Source organism: Mastigoproctus giganteus, chromosome 1, assembly GCF_048544385.1.
Source record: "Mastigoproctus giganteus isolate SK-2022 chromosome 1, ASM4854438v1, whole genome shotgun sequence".
NCBI lineage: Eukaryota > Metazoa > Arthropoda > Arachnida > Uropygi > Thelyphonidae > Mastigoproctus > Mastigoproctus giganteus.
In genome coordinates, this window is record NC_143575.1 from 36,789,997 (window position 1) to 36,814,865 (window position 24,869).

Sequence of the window (24,869 nt, forward strand, 5' to 3'; positions counted from 1 at the left end):
ACGCCCCTAACAATGCTGCCAAATTCTAATCAACATCTAAATTCTACCGCTTTCTTGTAAATCTTTCAGCCAAATTCTAATCAACATCTAAATTCTACCGCTTTCTTGTAAATCTTTCAGCCAAATTCTAGTGTTCACTTTTTTTTTTAGGCCTTGTCACTGAAATCCTTAGAAATTAGGTGGTGGATTATTTAAGTGCCAGAGCACTTAAATAATCTACTGGGTGCCTGACCTGCCTCCTTGTGGCAAAGTGTGGGCAATGATGGGTCCCAATAGGGCCCAACGCTAAGTGGTCAGAGAAACAACAGAACGTAACACTACACGACATTTCACTCCCCACACTTTAAATCTCTGACCCCCACAGAGTTCTGTGTCACTTACAAAGAATACAACATGGAGATGGGGGAGAAACCCCTGGTGCTGTCAGACAACTAACACACTTTACTTGTCGTACATGTCAGACTTGATGTAAACAGTGGACGGCGATTGACGACGACTTTGCACAATCTTCAATTTATTCAAGTATTACAACATGGATTTTTCAGATTTGAAGAGTATCCAGAGGAAGATAAGTAAATTAAGTCAGGTAAGAGTAGTTTTTGTGGTTGTTTTTGCCCAGTGTGATCGCTACAGTGCCAGCGGTAGTGAACCCACTGGCATAGCCAATGATTTGAGTACATCTCAAACCCAAAAATTTTGAATATATTATACTTCAAACTGCTTGTGATAGGGTTATTTTGTATGGGAAACATAATGCTAATGACAGAATTAACTTATACTTAGTTTATAAGAGTTTTCTTTGTCTGCTGGAATTTTCCCGCAAAAACTGTGAAATCGCGATTTTTGACTTTTTGAGGTCAGAGATTTAAAAAGTGTGTGTGGGGGTGAAATGTTGTGTAGTGTTACATTCTGTTGTTTCTCTGACCATTTAGCTGTTGGCACCCACCGTTACCCACGCTTTGCCACGAGGAGGCAGGTCAGGCACCCAGTACATTATTTATTGGGCCTACACTGGAAATAAGTACTTCAAACCACTACTTAAAACATCAGCAATCGACTTATTGCTGCAAAAGTGTATTTAATTAAGAAATTGTGGCTGAAAAATCAAATAACGACAAAATCCTGAACAATGACTTAAAAGACTCCTCTGAAAATGAAGTTACAGTGCTCGGGGAGAAAGCTCCTATTAATGAGGAAAATGGTAATGAACTGGCCTCCTTAGTATTAAGAAAGCCAGGAAAGGGAAAAATCAAGAAACTGTAGAAATTCCAGAGTTGGGACAAAAGACAGAAGAACAACTAAAACTAGACTACTAACAAATTTGACTGACCCTATCAAACAGGCAAAGGTTCCACAGTGTATCTAGAAGAATGTATGCACAAGCAAACCAACAGGATTACTTCTGCAATTAGGCTGCAGATAGGGTTAATATCTGTACTTTTTTTTGGGTGGTAAAACAGCGTACTCTTACTTTTCACTTATCGAAGCTGAATGTACTCTTTTTGAAACTTTTTTTGAAATTATAAAATAAAAATATCAGATTATCTAACGCTTCTCTTCAACCACATATTACATAGCATGCAAATTCTGCACAACAAAATGCATGCAGGGGAAATGTAACAAATAATAACTGGGCGTACCCAATTTTGCCTTTCACCATTACTCGTTTGATTTGAATTGCACGACAGTGCTGCCACTGTAACAACATCCCACCTAGACACATAATCTCCTTGATGCGTTCGAGGTTCGAATAAAACTAAAGTTAGAAAAGGTTTAATTATTGAATCAGTTTGTAATGCTCGTTGAAATTTCTTGTTGTTTTTAAGGATTAGCAATTAGCTATTACTATTGCAGTTACGCAAATCTTATGTTATTCCCGAAAAACGTAAATAAAGAAATTGTTCCAATACCAGTACGTTTACATTGTAACTTGTTCTAATTATTTTGTGGGAACAAATCTACAATACGATAAGTAAATAGAATTGAATGAAACCTACAGTATACCTTTCTAGTCTTACACCCCCAAATAATGAAAATCAAACTTTTTGTGCAAAATTATGTTTAAAATACTCTTTTATATAATTTTTGTTTTCTTTGTTTTTAGCATATAACAAAGCTATACCATAAGTTTTATCCAATTCTAACTACTTACTTATTCTATTGTAGAATTTTACCATTTTGTGTGATAATTAATAATAATTATATATAAATATTTGATGGACTCGAAAGAAAAGAATGTCCCGGCGAAAAAACAAATTTTCTGATAAGCTTCAGGAACAATATCCAATATTCAAGAATGCTAAGGTTGATTGTGAAGCATACTGCGAGGTTTTTCAAGTGACAATTTCAATTGCCAATAAAGGACAAGCTGATTTGAAACAACATTTAAGCTTAGTGAAACATACTAAAAACATAAGAACTGCTCGTAGTTCGAAGAAAATTGGCAGTATGTTTATCACTCAAAACTACAAAGGAATTAAAGCTATTGGCTGCAGAAGCAACTCTGGCTTTTCTTGTTGTTACCCATCACCAAAGTTATAAATCTTGTGACTGTTCGACCAAATTGTATCGCAAATTATTCCGCGACTCTGAGACTGCTTCAAATGTTTCCAGTGCCTGAACAAAAACTGAAGCAATCGTTAATAATGTTTTGGCACCCAACTTTGTGAACACTGCTCTAGAAAGGATCACGAGCGAAAAAATTCCAGACATTGCAATATGCACAGGTGGAACTAATCATAGAGGATTGAAAATATTTCCTGTTCTCATCCAATATTTTTAACTCTATCCAATAGAGTTAAAATCATTGAAGAATGAAAAATCAGAGACCATATGTGATTTAATTACCACACCATTACAAAAGTGTCACCTGGAAAGGAAATGTATTGCGTTTACTGCAGATAACTGCAACAACAATTTTGGAGGTCTGCAGAGAAGGGGACAAAATAATGTTTTCTTCCATCTGCAAGATGCTGTTAAAAAAGAATTTATTGCAATTGGATGCCCAGCTCATATCTTGCACAACTGTGTACAACATGCTTTTGATGATCTACCAATCGATATTGAATCTTTGATCGTGAAAATGTATAACTACTTTTCCATTTATACAATCCGAACTGAGGCACTAAAAGACTTCTGCGATTTTGTTGATGTAGAATATTTAAAACTGCTTTCTCGTGCCCAGACCAGGTGGCTGTCATTATTTCCTTGCATACACAGTGTTGCAAATGTACCCGGCACTTCAAAGCTATTTTCTGTTGCAGAAACATCCACCAGTGTTAATAAAATTATTTTTTAAAAATTTAAAAATAATAATTTAATGGAAATCATGGACATTTTAGAAAGCGTGGAAAATATTTTACTTGCTCGAAAGTCTCAAGAATTTCTTCCGCTCAAAGTAAAAGAAATTAAGAATTAATTGTAATGAACCAAGATCCGGCAATATAAAGGGCGATTTTGTCAACGTATATGTCACATCTTTGGAATATCTCAAAAACTGGACATCTTCTCTAGAAGAATTTAAAAATTTTAAATGGATGAAATTGAAAAACTCTTCTAATTTAAAATCAAAAACTATAGAAATCAATGATGCTTTACTATTCGACCAATTTTCTAACTTAAATAAATTTTTGGATAATGTGAACACCAATGCCGAATTTTCAATGAAAAAAAGCATTGGATAAATGGTTAGATTACTTTAAAAACGTGAATAAAACTGTGCGTTCAGAGTTTTTAAAAATGTTCTTTCATTTTTGCTATACCAAGCCACATTGCTAATGTCGAAAGAGTCTTTAGCATGATGAACGCTCAATGGACTGATGAAAGAAATAGATTGGCTGTCAACTCCATGAAAACTTTGTTAATGGTTCAGTATAATTTCAAGGAATTTGATTGCTTACAATTTTACAGTTATTGTATGGGGAACCAAAATATGTTAGCCGAAGTTCGAAGTAAGGCAAAATATTCATTCAATTAAAACTTTATATTTATATTATAGATTTTGTTAAATCTATAATATAATTTGTCTAATTATTGATCTCTTTAATAGTTGTTTATTGCAAAAGCATTCGCAATGTAGATAGTTACCTACTTTAATTTGTGATAGTAATAAAAAATTTAATATTTTCGCTAATAAAAATTGTTCTACTTTTTTATTTGAAATCCCCCCCCCCCTGTTCACCGATCACTTGATCTGTACTGTACTCTTTTCTTATGATCCAGGGATAGTAACCCTAGCTGCAGATAGTGAACTGTTGGTCAGTGCTTGAGCAGTACCTGATTGAATTAAACACAGAAAACCAAGTGTTAAAATCAAAATTAGAGATTACAACTGAGGAGAACAACAACTATAAAACAATGAAAACATTAACCTATGCCCAAGCCACAAAGGTTAATGGCAAACAGGACATAACTTGAGCTAAACAAATAGCTACTAAGCAACCTAATATAAACAAGGAAAGCAACATTATTATTTTGAAAGCAAAAAGTTGACTACCCATAAAACCAGTGAGGCAGTTAAGGACACAGTGGTAACAAAGTTGAGGCCTCATCTGAGAGAAATAAAGATAAACAATGTGCGAAAAATCAGGGATAATGAAGTCCTAATTGAGGTATCAAACAAAGAAGATCTAAGAGAAATAGAAAACTATTCTGAGGTGGAAAAACTGGGCTTGCTCCCTGAAAAACCAAAAGGGGAAAACCGAAATATTATAATCTTTGATGTACCCGTGTCAGCAATAGAAAAAGAATTCATGAACATCTACTTCAAAAACTTTAACAATGAAATGACAATAGATGAATTTGCTGCTAAGTTCCTGCTGAAAAGAGAAACAAAAGGAATGGACAGCTCAACATAATTGCAGAAATTACACCAAAAATTTGGAAGCTATGCAAGGGACAACAGAGAACCTATGCTGGCTGGACCAGTCATAGATTTAGGGAACATTTCCCTATCCAAAGATGCTTTAATTGCCATAAATATGGTCACATTGCCAGAGACTGTAGTCAGAAAGAACCTGTGTGTAGTCACTGTGCAGTAGCTGGCCATGATTACAAAAATTGCAAAAATAAGTCTCAGCAGCCAAAAATGTGCTACCTGCAAGGCAGCATGGCTGACTATACACATAGTATCAGGGATGATAAATGCCCCTGTTATAAAAAAAAAAATGGTAAAACATACAATCTAGGACCAACTGCGGACCAGATTGAAAACATAAATGTGACTAGGACTGTAAATCTCGTCCAATTGAATGCTCAAAGAGCAAGAGATGTAGATCAGATCAAACTCAAATTAGAAGAAAATAATATATCTTGGTACTCCGGGAGCCCTACACACATATGGGTAGGGTTCAGGAGTCCCTTCTACAGCAATAGTAGTTAAAAAAAATACTGACCTTACAGTCATAAAGGTGGGCCACCTCTGCTCCCCAGTGGGAGTGTGTGCCCATATCACCAGTGCTGTAGGACAGTTTTACATTATTTCACTATATTCCAGACCAGGTTAAGATATAAATCCAACTATTGAATACCTACAAGTAGTCACAGTTGTTGTTGTTGTGGTGGTGTTTTCTGGCGCAAGGGCTACTTAGGCCATATGGCACCCAAGTAGTCACAGACTTGCTACCTGCTGAAAATATAGCGTGTGCTGATGTCAACTGCCAGTCAGCCTTATAACGTAGCGGTACGAAAGGCAGAGCAGGCACACACAGTGGCCAGATACTTTCAGACTATATAGCTACCTCACCTCAATCTTTCAAATGCTAAACCAACCAAATAACCTCCCAACTTTTAGCAGTACCATGTGGGAGAGTGACATTGATCAATTCAATAGCTTATAAAATTACAGACTGGTGTGTCCAGCCAGTCTGGACCACATCAGACCATAGAGCCGTTTCCTTCAAACTAAACAGCCAATTACAAACAACTCAACACTCCTTGTTGGATATCAAAAGGTATAACCTTGAAAAGGCAAACTGGCAGATTTTCGCAGAACATACAGTTTGCAGTTGAGCTGCAAAAACAGGAAAATGAGTGGTCTAGATCAGGCAACTGTAGCCCAGACAAGCAAGCACAGCAAGCTTGTCTATCCCATAGAAAAAAAAACAAGGAAGCAGGCAGTTCCCTGATGGTGCCCCGAACTGATATACTCAAGAGAAGGGTACACCAGGTGAGGAGACATTTTCAAAGAGCCAGAACATCTTGGCCACAAAATGAAGTGGATGCACAGAGATTCTTATAGAACTCTCAGGAATCAGTATACAGCCCCCATAAGAGACGAGATCAAGGTGTGTTTGTTTTAATTGTGATCTCCATGGTTCCCCCTATATACCGCTGTAGCATCTGAAAAAGCAAAAAAACCAAGGCTGGCAAGTGTGTGTATGTAGGTATCTGTGTTTTGTTGAGTGCTGGCACCTGGCGACTTCACAGCCAGGGTCACCTGGTCCCCTGCTCATGCTCAGAATATCACCTGGAAAAAAACAAATACTTCTAAAAGACAATTTGGACATAAGAAGATGTCCACAAATCAAAATTAACACAACTACTATAAAAATGGTAACAGAATGAAAATATCTCGGAGTTGTCTTTGATTCAAAATTGACTTTTTATCCCTGTTTGACCTACTTGACGAAGAAAGTGAAAAATTATGCAGATATGATTGCCAGGATAAGTCGATCAGACTGGGGGCTCAAAAGAAAGACCCTGATAATCATATACTCTGCAATTTGCTACCTGTTATAACCTACAGAGCTGGTGCATGGTTCACCCTCTCGGATGTAGTAAGAAGCAGGAATAAATTAGAATCGATACAAAGGACAATACTTTTTCACTATTACCAGAGCATGTCGCACAGTGTGTAGATAGGCTTTCCACTTGACTCATGATGCTGTTGCAAAATATGTTAGCTGTGCTCACTTGTTTTCGTATGAAATGGAACATTGCCTCGTGTCATTCACCTGATCGTAATCCATGTGACTTTCTGTTGATTGTAGGTATATTAGATTCTCAAATTGCCTCTCATCATTAGACATTACCTGTATCACAGACTATTTCCAGAATAAATCAATATTCACTGATTATTATTTATGTAATTGTACTAGTAATCGTATTTGCCATATAATGCAAGGAAGCCACGGGCTTTTGCTGCACTGGCCAAAAAAAAATAAAAAAGTAGATAAAGTACAAATTATGTACTACCCACCTTGCTATTTGCAATAGAAGAAGCCAGAAATACCAGCCTAGATGAGATTATTACATAATGTTCAACAATAAATATGCTTTTTACACCTTGAAAAAGTTATTTGACTTTCTAAAAACTTGCTACTGCTAGACCGCTGAAGGTCATGTACACAGTTCTATTTATATCTTCAATAATCTACCAATATCAACATCACCTTGTATTGTATATCTAATTTCCTTGTACTATAGGCAAACCCATTCAGAAACTTGCATACATTCGCTGAAATTTTTCTTGTGTATACAGTATATGGGAAGATGTAATAATTCTTGTTTTTTGTTTCAGGATGATTTTCGCCGCACCATACAAGAACTGGATGAAAAAGAATTTTTAAGTATGCGTTTAGTAATATCTGAATTGAGGAATCATTATGTAAGCAATTTTTATCTGATCTTCTCTTAAATAGAAAATTATATATTGTTGACCATATAGAAATAATACATAATGTTTCATTTTAATTATTCAATGTTGTTATATAGATTCATACAAATAGAGTAGATCTGTTTAGGTTTGATTTACATATTTGTTGTATAACTTCCCTTGGCTACTTGGGAACCAAAATGTACCTTGAACACTCATTTGTAGATCAAACGAAAAAAACAGAATTGTGGGGTATAAATATTTTTGTATGTGTGTACAAGTATATCACCTTCATGCAGACATGAAATGTGACTTTCATATTGGTTTTTTTTTTTTTTTTTTTCAATTAAAAAGTCACCTTCCCTCATGTTTAGAATGTTAGTTTTCATATTTGATTTTACTTTTCTTTACACCAGTTTGTGTTTGTTGTTTTTGTGGCTTCTAAGCATCTTAGGCCATATTGCATCTGTACAAATGTGTGTTCACAGGCCAGTTTACGTGCAGGTTGAAAAAATCCTGAAAGGTTTCCAACTCAAGTGATTATAACTACAGCCTCACTTGAATTGCTTTATACCTTACAAAATCACTTTTACTGTTCTGAAAACAGTAAGAGTGATTTTGTAAGGTATAAAGTATATGGCACATCTCAGTCGTGTTGTGACCCTAGGTTCTCCTGTGCTGCATTTTAATTTAATTTTTTTGACATTAAAAACGTTTTTATTCCAAAAATTTTGTAACGAAAAACCATCATGCGAAAAGCGTTACGGAAGTGATGTCATCTTCAGCTTCCACTAGAAGCAAATTATTGTAACTTGTATTGTTGCAAACATACTTGTATGAGGTCAACAATAATTTATCTTCTACCTGACCAAATTTAACAAAATTTTGCACGGAGCTTTATCTTTGCTCTATACTAGAGGAAAAACTTTCAAACCTCTGAAAATTGAAGTAGGCTTTTTTTTTTTTTTTTTTTTTCTTTTTTATTTCAGGATAATGGAAAATATGAACATATGATCAAGGAAATTTTCTCATGTAATAAATGTGATAATTCGACATATAGCATATTGTTGGAAAGCTAAGGAATTTAGAAACAGAAATATTAAGGTTTTAAGATATAAAAAAAACTTTTGGAAACTGGGAAATGTGTTAATTCGAAAATGCATCTGGTTTCAAGTCATCTGGTGTTTTCAGATTGAATGTAATTTTTTTCTTTAAAATTAAACTCTGAGGCTGGAAAAGAGTTCTGCACATTTATGAAAACATTCTTCAACTTGTACATGTCATTAGATCTTTAATGTAAAAATTATATATCCTGTTTAGTTATCACAGGCCAATACTTTCAGTAACCGATATGTAATTATTATTAATAAAATAAAAACATTGTTATATTATCATAACAATGTTTTTATTCCTCAACTCCTCAACCTAAATGCATCTGCTCACTTTTGTTTCTTTCTTAAGCTGCTCCTCTTAAAAAGATTCCTTTTGATCCTTAGTCCACCGAGAAAAAGCAATTTTAAGTTCATCATTGGAAAAACCATCTCCACAAAGTTTAAAAACAGAGAATGACAAGGAGCCAGATCTGGACTTACAAGATGGCTGAAATAAGGTTTCAGCCATCTTGTAAGTGGAGTTTTAAACTGCACTTACAAGGTAACTGGAGTTTTAAAGAAAGTTACATCACAGAACTTGTGAATCAGCATTGTTGTGAAGCAGTGATATGCCATGTAAAAGATTTCCAGGTCAATTCTTCTTTACAGAATTACACAGTTTGTGCTAGCAAAAATTTGCTCGATACTAGCCTTGCAGCCTTGTAGTCAACAGGGAGAATTCCCTTATTCTGACTTCTTCAAGGTGGATGACCCCATCATTTTTCCAATGTAAGGATAAGGAATTTTGCTTTGTTTCTGTATCCCAACAGTTGATCCAGGTTTTATCTCAGTTCACAAGTTTAGGCATTAATTTTCTAGTTTTTGTTCAAGTGTGAAATTGACCATTTATCTTTGTGAAGTTAATATCTTTGGTAACCCAGTAAAAATAAGTATTTGATATTGCTAATTTTTCATAAGTATGCAAAAAACATGTGGTTTTGATAATACAGTTTCATAGGTTATTTGTGCAACTTCTAGATGCATACCTTTCATCATCACTCCCACTTTTTTCATACACTTCTAGTAATGCCTGAATAATAAGTATTTGATATTGCTAATTTCTGTCTTGGGTAATTTTCCAGTGACTGTGTTCTCCATTGAATTTCTTACTCTAAAACTCTGTATTTGATAATCATATATGAAGAGGCAACTTGGCCATATACATTAATTAGCTTCTCATGAATTTCCTTGGGAGATTTGCTTTTTTTTATTGAAGAATGTAATGATTGTTCTGTACCCGGCTTTTTCACATCCATGTTACGTACAACAGAAGGTATATGCTTGTTTTTCTGGGAGAAAAAAAACTCTACATAAAGGTTTCTGCGACTTAGTATTTTGTGCACAGTGAAAGCATTCTATACTAAAATAAAATAAATTACCAAAAATTCAGAAGTCTGTGTTGGTAGTCCAGAAGGACTACCAACACAAACTAACAGCCTACTATTCACTGTTTTCCTCCAACGATTGCTTGCTTGACACCATTAGTCCTATTCTTCTTGATCTGATCTGATTTTTGACTTATTACCATTCACTTTTGATTTGAATCCCTTTAACTTCTCTTCTCTCATCCTTCCTATATACCCATGCCATCTTGTTTCACTTACCTTTTGATTGAATAATTGTTATTTAAAGTGAAGCTAAGTTAATATCTTTGGTTCTCTCCTCCCATTTGTAATATGGTCTTGCCATTACTTGAATTTGATAGTTTGATTTTTTTTTTTTTTTTTCCATAAAACTCATTTCTGAACATTAACTCTTGATCATCTCCTTTATTTTTTTTTACCCCCCTCTTGGCTCCATAGGTTAAAAAAATAGCTTAAAAATTTTTATACACAACTAATTTTGTCCTTTGGCACTTTTATACACAACTAATTTTGTCCTTTCATGCTAGCTTTTCATTCAAATGAGACTTATAAGCTCAAGTAATTAAGGAAGTCTGCCAGTACTTTGATAAATTTTACTGACTTTTTTAAGTGAGGAATTTCTAGAAACTGTCATGTTAAAATGTTTACGAAGATGTCACTGTAATGTCAGTAATATAGAAAACTTTAAAAGATGTCTGTTTATAATAGTTAAGATTAATCCTGTAAAATCTTGCTACAACAAGTTTATAGAAAAAATGTCACCATAATCAAAATATTCAAAGTGCTGGCAACTTCCTTAATTACTAGAGCTTAAGTCTCATTTGTTATTTTGAAAAAAAAATTTTTTTTAATGGTTGTAGCAAAAGGATTTATCACACCCTTGATAACAGTTTTCACCCCTTCTGCCCCTTTAGTACCCACATTTTCAATTGTACTGAAGTTGAATTTTTGTATTAAAGTAAGATTAAAAGGTTAAAATTAATATATGAAAAGCAATTTAAAAAAAAGTTCCTGTTTACACTCCAGCATGACCACCATTGTTGGGCACCTCCGTAGCCAGGTGGGAAGGAGCAGCAGTGCGTAGCACACGCTTCTTGATTAGACTGAGGTTCGAACCCGTCACCACCAAATACGGAGGATGCGGAAAGGTCAGGGATGACCACCGCATATCCCCGGAGCAATATGGCCTTAGTTGCTAATGCTCCTAAAAAAAAAACCAAATAACCAAAATAACCACCATTGTTAATCATACTTAGCAGTTATGGGCTTGAACCACAGTCCATTCAAAGAGCACATGTTACTGCACCCTTGCTCCTGACCACTTGACTAAGTCAGGCCTACAAGTTGTATCTGCTGTACTGTATTTTGGAATATATGGTATTTCTTATAATAAAATACTGTCAAAATTACAATCACCAAACACAATATAGTAAACCCCCGCTATTCGCGGTATCTGTATTCACGGTTTCGCAGTCGCTGATTTAATATAACATGAAACCTAAAAAAATGTGTGAATTTTAAAGTGCTGTGAACATTTTCCGCCGTAAAAAACATGGGCGTGGCAAAAATCATCTTTCCCGGTCAAAACAGCGCTCAGTGGGTGGGGGGTTAAAAAATCCGCTGTAGTGTCCATGAAAACGCGCTAATTGCTTCAAAAATTTGCTCTAACAAAATCGCAAGCGTGGATGTTTCTCGCTAATCCTTGTTCAGTATGTGCTGTGCGTCATTTCGTCATTTGTTTTTAATTCGTATGCTTATAAATTGAATAAATTTATCAATTTATAAATTGATATGCTTACAAAAGTGATAAATCTACCGTTTTGCAATGTAAAACAGACTTTTTCAAGCGTGTTAACGGAAGAAAGTGACCTTTATTGTGGACAAATTCTTTCTAACCCGTACAAAAATATGGCTACGAATAACAAGGGAAATGTGAAAACATCAAAGAAGGTGATGACATTAGCGAATAAAATTGAGTTATTAGACAAAATTTCTAATGGTGAAAGTGTCTCTTCGGTGGCAAAACATAAAATCAATGAGTCAACGGTACGATCAATCAAAAAATCGGAAGAAAAAATCTGCCGTAGTGTCCGTGAAAACGCGCTAATTGCTTCAAAAATTTGCTCTGTTACTCGTGATGTTAAATTAGAAAAAAATGGAAAAGCTTTAAATCTGTGGATAGAAGACTGAACTCAAAATAAAATTTCGTTAAGTTCACTCGTCATTCGTGAAAAGGCAAAACTCCGTTATCAACACTTTAGCGAAACTGGTGATAGCACTGGCAGGATAAGTTTTTTAGCTAGCAAAGGCGCTGGTTTGAAAGATTTGTTTGAAATTTCTAATAAATATTACATTTAATATTAAATTGTTTCTTATTTTCATTTCGATACCATATGCTTGCATTTCACTATGTACTGTCTATGTACATAGTCACATTATGAAGGTACATATAATACATACATAGACAAAATTTTAGACTAGTTTTTCTTATATATTTCATACTTTGGAACGGAACCCCTTTATTACTATGGGAGCCATAACTCAGTATTTGTGTTTTCGGCATTCGTGGCATTTCTCAAGCACATAACCCCCCGCGAATAACGGGGGTTTACTGTATTTTTACTTTTTTAACACATGTATTTCACTTTGTTATTTATATATGTTTGAAATAAATTATTCAGCAGAATTTATTTATTTTTAATAGTGCAGTTATTCTTTAGGAATAATTTTTGGTCACATCTCATTACATTGAAATTTCACTACAACAAAATGATTTTTGCACCCCCTGAAAAGTTCTTTGTAAATGTTTTAAGCGAAGAGACGTGTGTTTAACTGACATGTGGCTCTGGAAGTTTAAATAATTGATCTAATTCTCCTAGATTGTGGCAATACACTTGTTAACATACTTCACTCTTGGTGGTTGTTTTCATTGTTTGCTACAGTACATTGAGGGTTATGCTAAAAATATGATTAGCCAGCATTTTCTCTGACTTAAAAGCATTAGTGACCAGATATTAATATGTTAATTGTTGAATTTTAAAAGAGAAAAAAAATGGGCTATACATGAAAAGAAGCTAATAAGAGAAGAGTACTGCGAGTTATAAAGACTTTTATAACTAGTTTATTAGTGTAGAAATAAGTAATTCATTTTTTGTGTGAAATTGCATTTAATTTAATAACGCATGATATTTTTAGCCTACATGAATTCTCAGTGATGAAAAGTAAATTGTTTATAGGTTTTTCTAGTTATTGAAATTTTAAAACACATAGTATTAGTCCCGTATCCTTAACCCACGATTAAGCATTCTTAATTGTGGGTTAAGGATTTGCCTAATTCGTTTTCTGCTTCTTTCAATTTACTTTTACTTGGACAATTTCACTTTCCTCTCAGTTATCACAAAACTTAAGCAACTACTTTTAGGGATGAAATTAATCAAAGTACAGGGATGTTAAAATTAAGTATCCCTATGTAGCAGGCTCTGGAGCGACGTTTAAGGCTCGTACTGAAGAGAAATTTGGACAACAGGTACAATAAAGAATGCACTCACCATTTATTGGGGAAAAAAAATTAGTTGCAAAATTTGTCACTGTATGGCGCGTAACTATCTTAGTTACGATTATGCAAATAACTTACGTTATTTGCATAATCATAACTAAGATAATCGTAAGTGATTTTCACAGCGCCACTACTCAGCTCTACTGTACTGTATAAAAACAAAGCAGGCTCTTCAAAATCATACAGTAGATGTTTGCCTGCACTACAGCAACAATGCATCTGTGGCTATCGGAGAATTCCTGACATCAGCAGGCATGGACCTATGACTGTTTGTGCTGTCCACAAAATGATTGCAAAATTTGAAGCGACAGGACATCTTGGTGTTCGACCAGGTAGAGGTCGAAAACAAGTGGACTCCTCGTGTTGAAGATGTGGCTATGGCTGTCATGGATTTATCAGGTCAATTTCCATGTGGTAGTGCAAGTGTGCCAGCTGTTTCTCATGAAGTGATGTTGCATTCCACTGTGTCTAGTAATGCATCAGGTGTTGTGGTACTATCCTTACTAGATGCACATGCTAAAACGTGGTGATGCAGATATTCGTTTCACACACGCACTTCAGTTTCTGGCACAGATGACAGCGGGTATCACTTGGCCATGGAACATCCTTTGGAGTGATGAAGCCCACTTCTGCTTAAATGGACAAGTGAATACACACAACTGCCACATTTGTGCAACAGAAAACCCTCGAGTTATCCAAGAGGTCCCATTGCATTCTCCAAAAGTGGCAGTGTGGTGTGGATTTACAGCCACATTCATGATTGGGCCATATTTTTTTTTGAACAGGTAACACCGACTGGACCCCACACCTGTTCCATCACTGGACAGTGATATTATGAAATGTTGGCAAATTTCGCAATACCAGAGCTGCAACAACGTTGGTGCCTTCAGGATACCATATTCATGCAAGATGGTGCGCTACCCCACATCCACCGTAGTGTCCAAAGATTGCTAAGGCAACACTTTACAGATGAACGGATCATCAGCCATTGTTTCCAGACATCTTGGCCACCCCCAATCACCGGACCTCACTCCCATGCGATTTCTGATTGTGGGGTTTTTTGTAGAACCAGGTGTATTGGGAAGGATGTCAAACTCTGGCAGATCTGAAAGACAGCATTAGACGTCATGTGCTGACTATTCCAGTTGACATGTTACTTTATGCTGTTCAAATGGAAACTGTTGGTGACCAAAATGGAGGGCACATTGAACAATTGTAGTGCTGTTCAAGTGATTTGTATTGCCACAGCGCCATATAATGACAAATTTTGTAACTATTCCCCCCCCCAATAAATGGCAAGCACATTCTTTATTGTACCTGTTGTCCAAATTTTTCTTCAGTACGAGCCTTAGAAATCGCTCCAGAGCCCTCTACACAGGGATACTTTAACAACCCTGTACTTAAATTAGACATAATTAGATTTGTGCATTTTGTCAGTTTGGAACATCAGGAGAAGGTTTAATTGAGTGAAATGTCTCTTTGTGCACTGAACTAGAAGCAAAATTAGTCATGGTTCTAAGGCAGTAAATAATATTTTTGATAGTTGGTATTTTATAGTGCAGATAAATAAATTAAAATTCACAATGTGAAAATTGAGAAAAGAAATTTCTTTAAAATGTATCCAGGTATTTTTACTTTCATTTCACTGCTGTTAAAATGAAATTATTATTTTAAAAATGAAACTAGTATTAACAATAATGAAAGAGTGACATTGCAAACTTTTACCCCATGTGTGTATATCATCATATTGAAAAGGATCTTATTGCTGCTGGCAGATTTTGCATACCTAGAAAAATAGATAAGATGTTTGTGGAAACATTTTTTTAATAGCTAGCTTTAAAAAACAAGAGTAATTTTTACCATTTGCCTGCTAAAAAATTAAAACTTCTTAATTATAAAAGTATATCAGCTTTAAAATTCGTCTGGTAGCATGTATGATAACAAGCACAAAGAATAATGTGCAGTTATATGCTGAATAGTATATGACATGACATTGTTAATATGGTGTTGTGAGTGTGTAATAGATTGTCTCAGTGGACTAGGCCATCACATTCCTTGTCTTTTAAAAATGAAATTATCAGCAAATGGAGTTTGATATTGTTTTTAAGCTAATTTGTGAACTTATAATAGACAGGTGTAATGTTATGATTTAGCTTGAAGGCATATATTATCAAGGTGACAGAAGCAGCTACACCTTTTTTTTTCTTCTTAATTTTTGCACAGGCTTGAGTTTAATATACAGCTACATAATAAACTTGATTTGCAAAGTATTCTGCACAAGATGACCAAATATCCCAAAATGTAGACATGTCCTTGTTTAAAAAAACAATAAAAATAAATAAATTAGTACTGGGACATGTCTGCTATTAGCTATAAACACAAATAAGAGAATTGTAGCATATACTGAAAGATAAAGGCAATTTGTACATAAACAAGTTATTTGATAGAACCTTAAGAAATGCAAATACGAGGGGGTTCCGAAAAGTAAGGCAACACATTTTTTCTCTCGATGTTTAATAATACGAATTTGAAATTACACACCAATAAATGAGTGAACATGCACTAGTTCTCCACAAAGTCTCCAGTTTTATTGATGCACTTGTCCCAGCGATAGATCAGTTTATCAATACCATTACTTTAGAAGTTCGTGCCCACACACAGTAACCAACATCGCACCACCATGGTGAAATGCTTTCTTGAAAGGTGTTTTTTCAGAGGGACAAACAAATGGAAGTCTGGGCTGTGGGGGTGGGGGGTGACAGTTTCCCAACGATTATAGTGCAACCACTCATGAGTGTTATGGACAGTGTGTGGAGTTGCATTGTCCTGCAACAAAATCACACTGCTTGTCAGGAGTCCTGGTCATTTGCATCGAATGTTCGCTTTCAGTTTTTCCAGCATTGCACAGTAAAGCTGTGCATTGATTGTTCCTCCCTTCAGCGAGAAATCTACCAACAGAATGCCTTTGCGATCCCAGAACACTGTGGCCATGACTTTTCGGACACTGGGAACAGTTTTGAATTTTTTGCACACAGGAAATTTTGGATGTTTCCAGGTCATAGTCTTGTTTGCTCTCCAGGGTAAATTGATGAACCCACGTTTCGTCTGCTGTGACTATACGAGCGAGAAAATCCTCTCCTTCATTGCTGTATCGCAACAGGTTCTCCAGACACATCTCCATGCATTTTTCTTTATCCTCTTCTGACAATTGTTGGGCACCCAGCAGCAGCATACCTTTCGAAAGCCAAAGACATCATGAACAGTCGACTTACTCGTGTTCACTGTTTGTGCAATTTCATGCAGTTTCACTCGCCTGTTTTCAAGAATGATGCTCTTAACGCGCGAAATGTTGTCTTCTGTCTTGCTCGATGAAGGCCTGCCCGCTCGATGTCGATCTTCAATGTCAACACGGCCCACTTTAAGTTTATTGCACAAAAACACACCTGCTTCTTTGCCATCACCTTTTTGCCATACACAGCAGTCAGTTCATGGTAAATGTCACTTGGTGAAGACCTTTTTGCTTGCAAAAAGCGAATAACTTCACTAACACCTGTTTTGGACCACACTCACGCGATTGCTGACATTTTGCAACTGGAATCGGCTGTGAGGTGACAGCACCACAACACTGCGCTGGCGGTCTTTTTGAATGTTATTAACGGGTCTATCTGTCCACTGCATTTCATCTCATTCCCTTTCACCATTATTAAGAAAAAAAATGTTACATTACTTTTCGGAAACCCCTTGCATATGTATATACTGCTCAGATGGTTGACTTTGTCTCTGGTCATAATTATATCCAGAATGTAGTATTGTAAACTTTCATGCATGTGTACAATGTCAAATAGACATAAGACTAAACAAGTGTAATTGTTTAATTTGTTTAGCTATGAGTTTGGGTAATTTAAAATACTTACATTATTAGCTTGATTATATCTTTTTAGATAAATAGGTAGCATTGAATTAATTTTTCATTTGTTAAACTAAAACCTTCTCTTATCAAAGCAGCACGTAGCATAATGTGCAGTTGTTCGCATCTATGTGTTTCTTACTTGATTTGTGACAGCAGGGCAGTGCAAATGGGGGTGGGGTTTCAGTGGATGTTCTGGACTAGAGAGCTCAATGGAGGGAGCATTTTTTTTTTTTTTTTTTTCAATATAAATAAATGAGGCCACTTAACCCCTTTTGCACCTGGGGCCCCATTTCGATTTTGATTTCTTAATTAAAATTTTGCTTAATCAGCTACTTATTTTCTCAGTGTGAAAGTTGTTCAGAACCTTATTTTGAGAACATCATCAGTGTACTTCAGAAAAGAGCATAAAACTTTTTTTTTAAGAAGGGAGAAAACACACACACACTGGTTGTAGCAGAGATGCAGCACACAGTACTATATGTACTATAGAGTGAACATAACAATATTTGTTTTTGTTTTTTTTATCTTCAAAAAAAATTTTGTTTACATCCATTTCAGAGGTATTGTAATGATGAGAGCCTTGTCGATCAGTTAGGCCCTGGAGAAATTGTGCGGGCTCATTGGGTAGAATTTTTCTCAGTGTGGTCTGAGCTGGTTAACAGGAGAGACTGCTTCTACATGGATGGGATACCCTTAAATATAAAGGATGCAAGGATATTTGATAGTACTACGAGGCAGGGTTAGGTGGGTTGCTAGCTTAGGGGGATACACAAACTAATAGATTAACATTAGCCACAGACAGAGGTGAAAGTGATTCCTGCACTGCTTCTATTGGAATGAGTAGCAGCCTGAAAAGCAAGGTGCTGGATATTTCAAGAACTGCTGGGGGTTATCATGCAACAAGTAAATACATGGGCTGTGTTAGGGTAACGAAGAGTAAGAACAGGTGCATGTTTACTTGTGGGTACACCAATCCCAGGAGTATAGTAAATAAATTCGAATTTGAAGTGATAGACAAGATATCAAAGGCAGATATTGTTGGGATATCAGTGACGAAGGCATCTCCATAGCCAGGTGGGCAGGAGCAGCGGTGCGTAGCACATGCTTCTTGATTAGACCAGGGTTCGAGCCCATGACCATCAAATACGGAGGATGCTGAAAGTTCAGGGAATGACCACCGCATATCCCCGGAGCAATATGGCCTTAGTTGCTAATGCTCCTAAAAACCAAATAACAACATATCAGCGACGTGGTGTCACACAGATATGAGGAATGCAGAATTTTAATTTGGGGAGAACAATGTGTACAGAAAGACAGGATATAAATGGAGGAGGGGTTATGCTGTTAGTTAGGAAACAAAATCTAAGGCAGTGCATCCAGTTGACGTGGTTGGCCAGTGCAGTGTTGAGTCAGTTTGGTGTGTTATAGGCCTAATGACTCTGATGAGTATTAGAGTGGGCCAGTAAATCACAATGTCTTATTATAGGGAATTTTAAATTTCCATGTATTAAATGAAACGTGGCTTGGTCACTCACAGACTAGCAAGACTTTTGTGGATTTATTGGATGACTGTTTTCTACAGCAGCAGCATATTCGAGAGGCAACCAGATGGAGTAATATTCCTGATCTGATTATCAGCAGTGATTATTCATGCATCAAGAATCTGCAGATAAAAGAACCACTAGGTGGCAGTGATTACAGTCTACTGATGTGGGATTTACTTAGATGTAACCGTCGATCGGGGGTAAAGGGAAGGTTTTTGTTTTCATAAAGGTGGCTATGGTGGTCTCAGACTTTTTTTTTTTTTTTTTAATTATATACAGTCGGACCAACTGATGATGTTACCAGCAGCAAATTCTAAATGCTAATAGACTTTTTATACCAAATAAGAAATTTTTTTATTTCCGCAGCGGTTCTGACGTGCAAATCGATCGTCAGACCCGGGTATGGGGGCGAAAGACTAATCGAACCATCTAGTAGCTGGTTCCTTCCGAAGTTTCCCTCAGAATAGCTGGTGCTCGAGGGAATCAGTCTCATCCGGTAAAGCGAATGATTAGAGGCCTTGGGGCCGAAACGACCTCAACCTATTCTCAAACTTTAAATGGGTGAGAAGTCCGGCTTGCTTGACTCGAAGCCCGGACGAAAGGATGTGAGTGCCCAGTGGGCCACTTTTGGTAAGCAGAACTGGCGCTGTGGGATGAACCTGTTCAAAGTTTAGTCCTAAATGGATGTCAGATAAACTGATGAGATTTCCAGTAGAGAAGCAAAATATGTAGGATGCTTATAAATTATCAAGTAATACAGAAGCATACATTAGATATAAGCTAGTCTGTGTTCAAGTTACAAAGGAGGTTAGGAAAGAGAAGGCAGATTTCAAAAAATCTTCTGCAAAGGCTACAAAAAAGGAAGGAAGGGGATAAATCAGATTGGTCCACTTGATATCGATGGTTTGACTGTTGATTAAACTTGCTCAGGTAGCTGACAAACTGAATGAGTATTTTCCATCTACATTCACACATGCGGAATTCTGAAAGGAAATGGATGCCAGAAGTTTATCCAACTCACAGGAAGCTAAATGATTTGGCATTAACTGAGAGGAAAGTGGAGGAGAAATTGTTGAAGTTAAACTTAAAGGCACCTGGTCTAGATGGATCTATCCAGTTATATTAAGGAGGTGAGCAAACCCTTAGCCATAATTGAGAGAGCATCCTTGGATTCAGGGGAGGACTCCAAAGACTGTAGATGTACAAATGTATCCCCAATTCACAAAGGGAAATCAAACGGTGAAGAAGAAATGGTTAAAGAAGCAATGCAGGATTATCTAGACAAGTTCAGACGCATCATGGGTTTGTTAGGGGGAAATCATGTGTGACCAATTTGATTGTTTACTGCTATGATGTGGTCACAAAGGAACTGCTATGATGTGGTCACAAAGGTCACAAGTGCAAAAAAATAATCTTGATATCATATACTTGGATTTCAGAAAAGCTTTTGATATTGTTGCACATGAAAGACTGACTGCTATATAAATTGGAGCAGTATTCCATTACAGGAAAGTTGCTGGTATGGATAAAGAATTGGTTAAGTGCAAGAAGACAGAGTGGTAATCAGTGGACGGTGCTCTTTGTGGACTAGTGTTATTAGTGGAGTACCCCAAGGTTTAGTGTTGGGACCATTGTTTTCTCTGTTTATCAATGATATGGATGAAGGTATATCAGACTGGGACATATGAGGTATGTCCAAGTTTGCAGATGATACAAAGGTAGACAAGGTTGTTAATGACAGTAATGAAAGTATACTGCTGCAACAGGATCTAGAAAAGTTGGTGAGATGTTCTGAGAAATGGCAACTGAAGTTTAACATTGATGAATGTAAATTACTACATATGGATAGCAGTAAACCCAGAGTAATTGTACCAATCATGTGGTACTACAGTTTCTTTAGTGGAGAATGAAAAAAGACCTGGTGGTAATTGTGTAGTTAGATATGATGTTTCCTGAGCAGTGCAGACAGGCTGCCAGAACAGCTCATGGGGTCTTGTTAATGATATACAGGAACTTTGTTAGCAGGGATAAGGAGGTGATTATCCCTTTGTATAATGCAATGGTCAGGCTATACCTTGAGTACTGCATACAGGTCTGGAGGCATCATTTTAGGAAGGATGTAGAGCTGCTGAAACAAGTGCAGAGAAGGGCAATGAGATTGGTGAGGGAAGCACACGGGTGCTTTTAACAAGAAAGGCTTAAGTCCTGGGGGACTTCACTAATAACATTAGTCCACAAAGTGCACTATCCACTGATTACCACTCTGTCTTCTTGCAAGGTTTTTTTTTTTTTTTTTTTTTTTGTCAGTTGTTGGTGCATCAGCTTCTATGGCCAAATTGCACTGCCCAAGGTTTTTGCATTTTCTACTCTGATCCAAGCCCAAGTGGGGATGCGAACCTGCGACGTTTGGGTTTCCAAGCAGGCACTTTACCCACCCGTTAGCCCGGTCAGTTCTTGCAAGGTGATCTGATTGAGGTGTTTAAGGCTTTGAATGGTTTGAGCAAGCTCAGTGCTGATGAGATTCTTTCTCTTGCTCAGATTACACACTTGAGTGGGCATAAATTTAAATTGAAGACAGTTGCAGAATAAATGTGTGGAAATTTGCCTTTAGCCAGCGAGTGGCTGATTGCTAGAACAAACTTCCATCTGTCATTGTGGAAGTTGATAGCTTAAATAATTCAAGGAAGAACTGGACAAACTTTTGGAGCAATTGGATAGGTGAAATGAGATTTTATTTTACTTTAATTTTTTTATGACTGATGCTATATAAGTTTGCTTTCTTGTATCATATGCTAATATTGTTTTTAGACTAAATTGAAAACAGGAAACACTTGTTTCAATTGGACTGAAATGATAACATTTTAGTCCAATTTTTAACAACACATTCAAGAATTTCAGCCTAAAAATGCAAACAAGGTGTGAACGACGACCTAAACTTAAAAACATGTGAAATAGACCTGCTTTTTAATTGCAACACCCTATATAAAATTTGTTGAATAACCACCAGAACTCAGTTATTAACGTCTAATTAATTAGCCAGCCTTAGAAATTAAAAGCAGTAATTTTCAACCTGTTTTTTTTTCATCAAGGCACCCTTAAGTATTTTATTTTGTGGCATCCCTATTCAATTTTCTGTTAGATCCGATTCTCTCTCTCTCTCTCTCTCTCTCTCTCTCTCTCTCTCTCTCTCTCTCTCTCTCTCTCTCTCTCTCTCTCTCTCTGTGTGTGTGTGTGTGTGTGTGTGTGTGTGTGTGTGTGTGTGTGTGTGTGTGTGTGTGTGTGTACGCACACTGTATATTATTATCAGTAATTCAGTCTTGTGACTGGTCGTTGTCTCCACCCTCTTCTCTCCTGTGCCATTATTTATATATATATGTTATATGATAGTTGTTATAATAATTTTATTCCTTATATAGAGGTACCAAATGAACATCAATTATAGATCACCTCAAAATTAAAAAGATACCATACAATAGAAGGTATTTAAGCACTTGGTTTGCGTAACTTTTCAATGAAATATTTGTGACTAGCATGATTTGCAGTTCTTTTTGATATTAGGTGGAATGTTGGAGAGACGTACTCTCATTTCTTCCTCAATCGTTTGTAGTTTTTTTTTTTTTTTTTTTTTACAGTGGTAATCACAGAAAATCGTAATTTATATAGGTAAGATGTAGAAAATTCTTCCTAGTAACCAAATATATCTTCAATACACGTAAGCAACTTATCATCGAGCTTAATTCGATACACAAGTCCTGGGGCACATGTTTATGTCACGTCGCATCCCACTCGACAAGGGAGCACAGAAGGTTAACCATACAGTAATGAAACTGTTATGTTTTATAATGTGAATTGTTTGTATTTTTGTTTGGAATTGTAAATAGAATGATCAGTTGACATAAGTAAATACTGTTATTGTGGTTTATGGAACACAATAATAAGGACGTACCTTTTTATAATGAAATAAATATATAATTTAAAAAAATAAATTTAAGTAACTTAAACCATGGCACCCTTGGAATGCTGTTGCAGCATTCTGGTTGAAAACATTGCTGTTCATGTAAAATTTTATTTTATGCTGTAGTTTTATATGTATGTCTTCCATATTTATGGCATTATGTGAAAAAAAAAAAAAAAAGTGCTTGAACCCTGGCCCACTCAAAGAGCATATGCTATTGCACTCATGCTCCTGACCACTCGGCTACGTCATTTATTATCTTTTCCCCAGAAATATTGAATGGTAACTAGCATATATCAAAAACATTTTTTTATATATATATACTCTCTAAGAGATTAAATTCAATTCCTACCAATCCAAGAAACATATAGTAATTTTAATAAATTACATTTCCGTGATTTAATTTCAGTTTCACCTCCTCTATGGTGTGGAGAGTAAATTTTATGATATTTTCAATATTATTATTTCACCTAATATGATTGATAACACTTAGAATTTTTATGTTTAATATAGAAATACTTGAAATATGCTTGAAGTGTATTTCATTGTAAAACAAAAATTAAATAGTGCATATTGGAAACTTGCACCTCATAACCACAGTTAGTAGAATTTGCTACAAAATTGGTTATTGTGAGTTGTGAAATTAAATTTTGCTGCTTGTCCACTCACCTTAAATTGCTGTTTTATTTTTGTTTTCCAGGCAACACTGCATGATATGATCACAAAGAACTTAGAAAAAATCAAGAAACCTCGAACCAGCAATGCCGACACTATGTACTAATGATACTTTTCGCATAGGATCGTCTGTGACAAAATTGTATATTCTTGTTCAGAGTACGTGTTTTATCTCTGTCAGAAGATATTGTATCCATATTATTTAAAAAAAAAAAAAAAAAGTTCAGATTTTGCCAAAGCGCCTTTGTTTTAAATAATTGGGAAAAGTGGACAAACCTGGTGTTTTGGCATATTTTTATCATAGAAAATTAAATGAACTTTTGGTAATAAATTGTGTAACGCTTCTTCCATCCCAGAATCATTGTGGATTTCATTAAGTTTTAACCTTGCTTGCAGAAAGAACAGTTCCTCTGTTAAGAAAGAATAGATCATGTTATAACACAACATAGTTAACTTTTTATCTTTAAGTAATATTTATTTAAAGTTGTTTAATGATTTATTTAAACCAGACTATATCTAGAATAGTAACAAATCTATGACGAGAAATTTCTTACCTCCCCTTCCCAAATTATGAATCAACCCAATGAGTTGTTTCAGATATTTGATTGGTACCCATTCTTCTTGCTTTTATATAGAAGTTTGATAAGTATTGAAGTGGGGTTTTTGCCATGGACTATGCCCCCCCCCCCCGTTTACTATGGTTTTAGAAAGGCATTTAACATGGAATGTACATGTAAAATGGATGCAAGAAACCAGATATCCAAATGCTATCCTGGAAAGGATACCTCCAGGAAGAAGAATACCTAGGAGGACATGGATGGTGTACAGATGTGCATGACAGCCAGAGGTTTAACTGACCAAGACACCTTGAACTGCATTTTGTGGTGGAATGAAATTCCTACCAAAAAATTTCTTGTAGGCTGAGGAAATCCATTATAAATGGAAACACTCCTCTTGAAGAAGGATTATGCAGTGGTTGGCCGAAATAAAAATAGCATTAACTTAATATTTTCAGTTATTTGTCCAGGTGGTAGATGACTTTCATCAACCGGCGAAATACCACCACTTTGCTTATTGGAGGCTTGAAGTGGTGAAACCCATGTTTAGTCTCTAGAGCAAA

At 35.9% G+C, this 24,869-nt stretch overlaps 1 protein-coding gene across 2 annotated transcripts in view; it reads left to right on the top strand.

Moving 5' to 3' along the window:
* Positions 1 to 24,006, top strand: part of REG (proteasome regulator gamma) — a 260,001-nt gene extending 235,995 nt beyond the window's left edge. For both annotated transcript variants that reach the window (XM_090379525.1, XM_090379534.1), the window contains exons 9-10: positions 7,520 to 7,606; positions 23,775 to 24,006. In XM_090379525.1, coding sequence (XP_090235651.1) covers positions 7,520 to 7,606; positions 23,775 to 23,855 — 168 coding nt within the window. In that variant the 3' untranslated portion in view covers positions 23,856 to 24,006. The remainder of the gene's footprint in view (positions 1 to 7,519; positions 7,607 to 23,774) is intronic.
* The last annotated feature ends 863 nt before the right edge of the window (positions 24,007 to 24,869 follow it).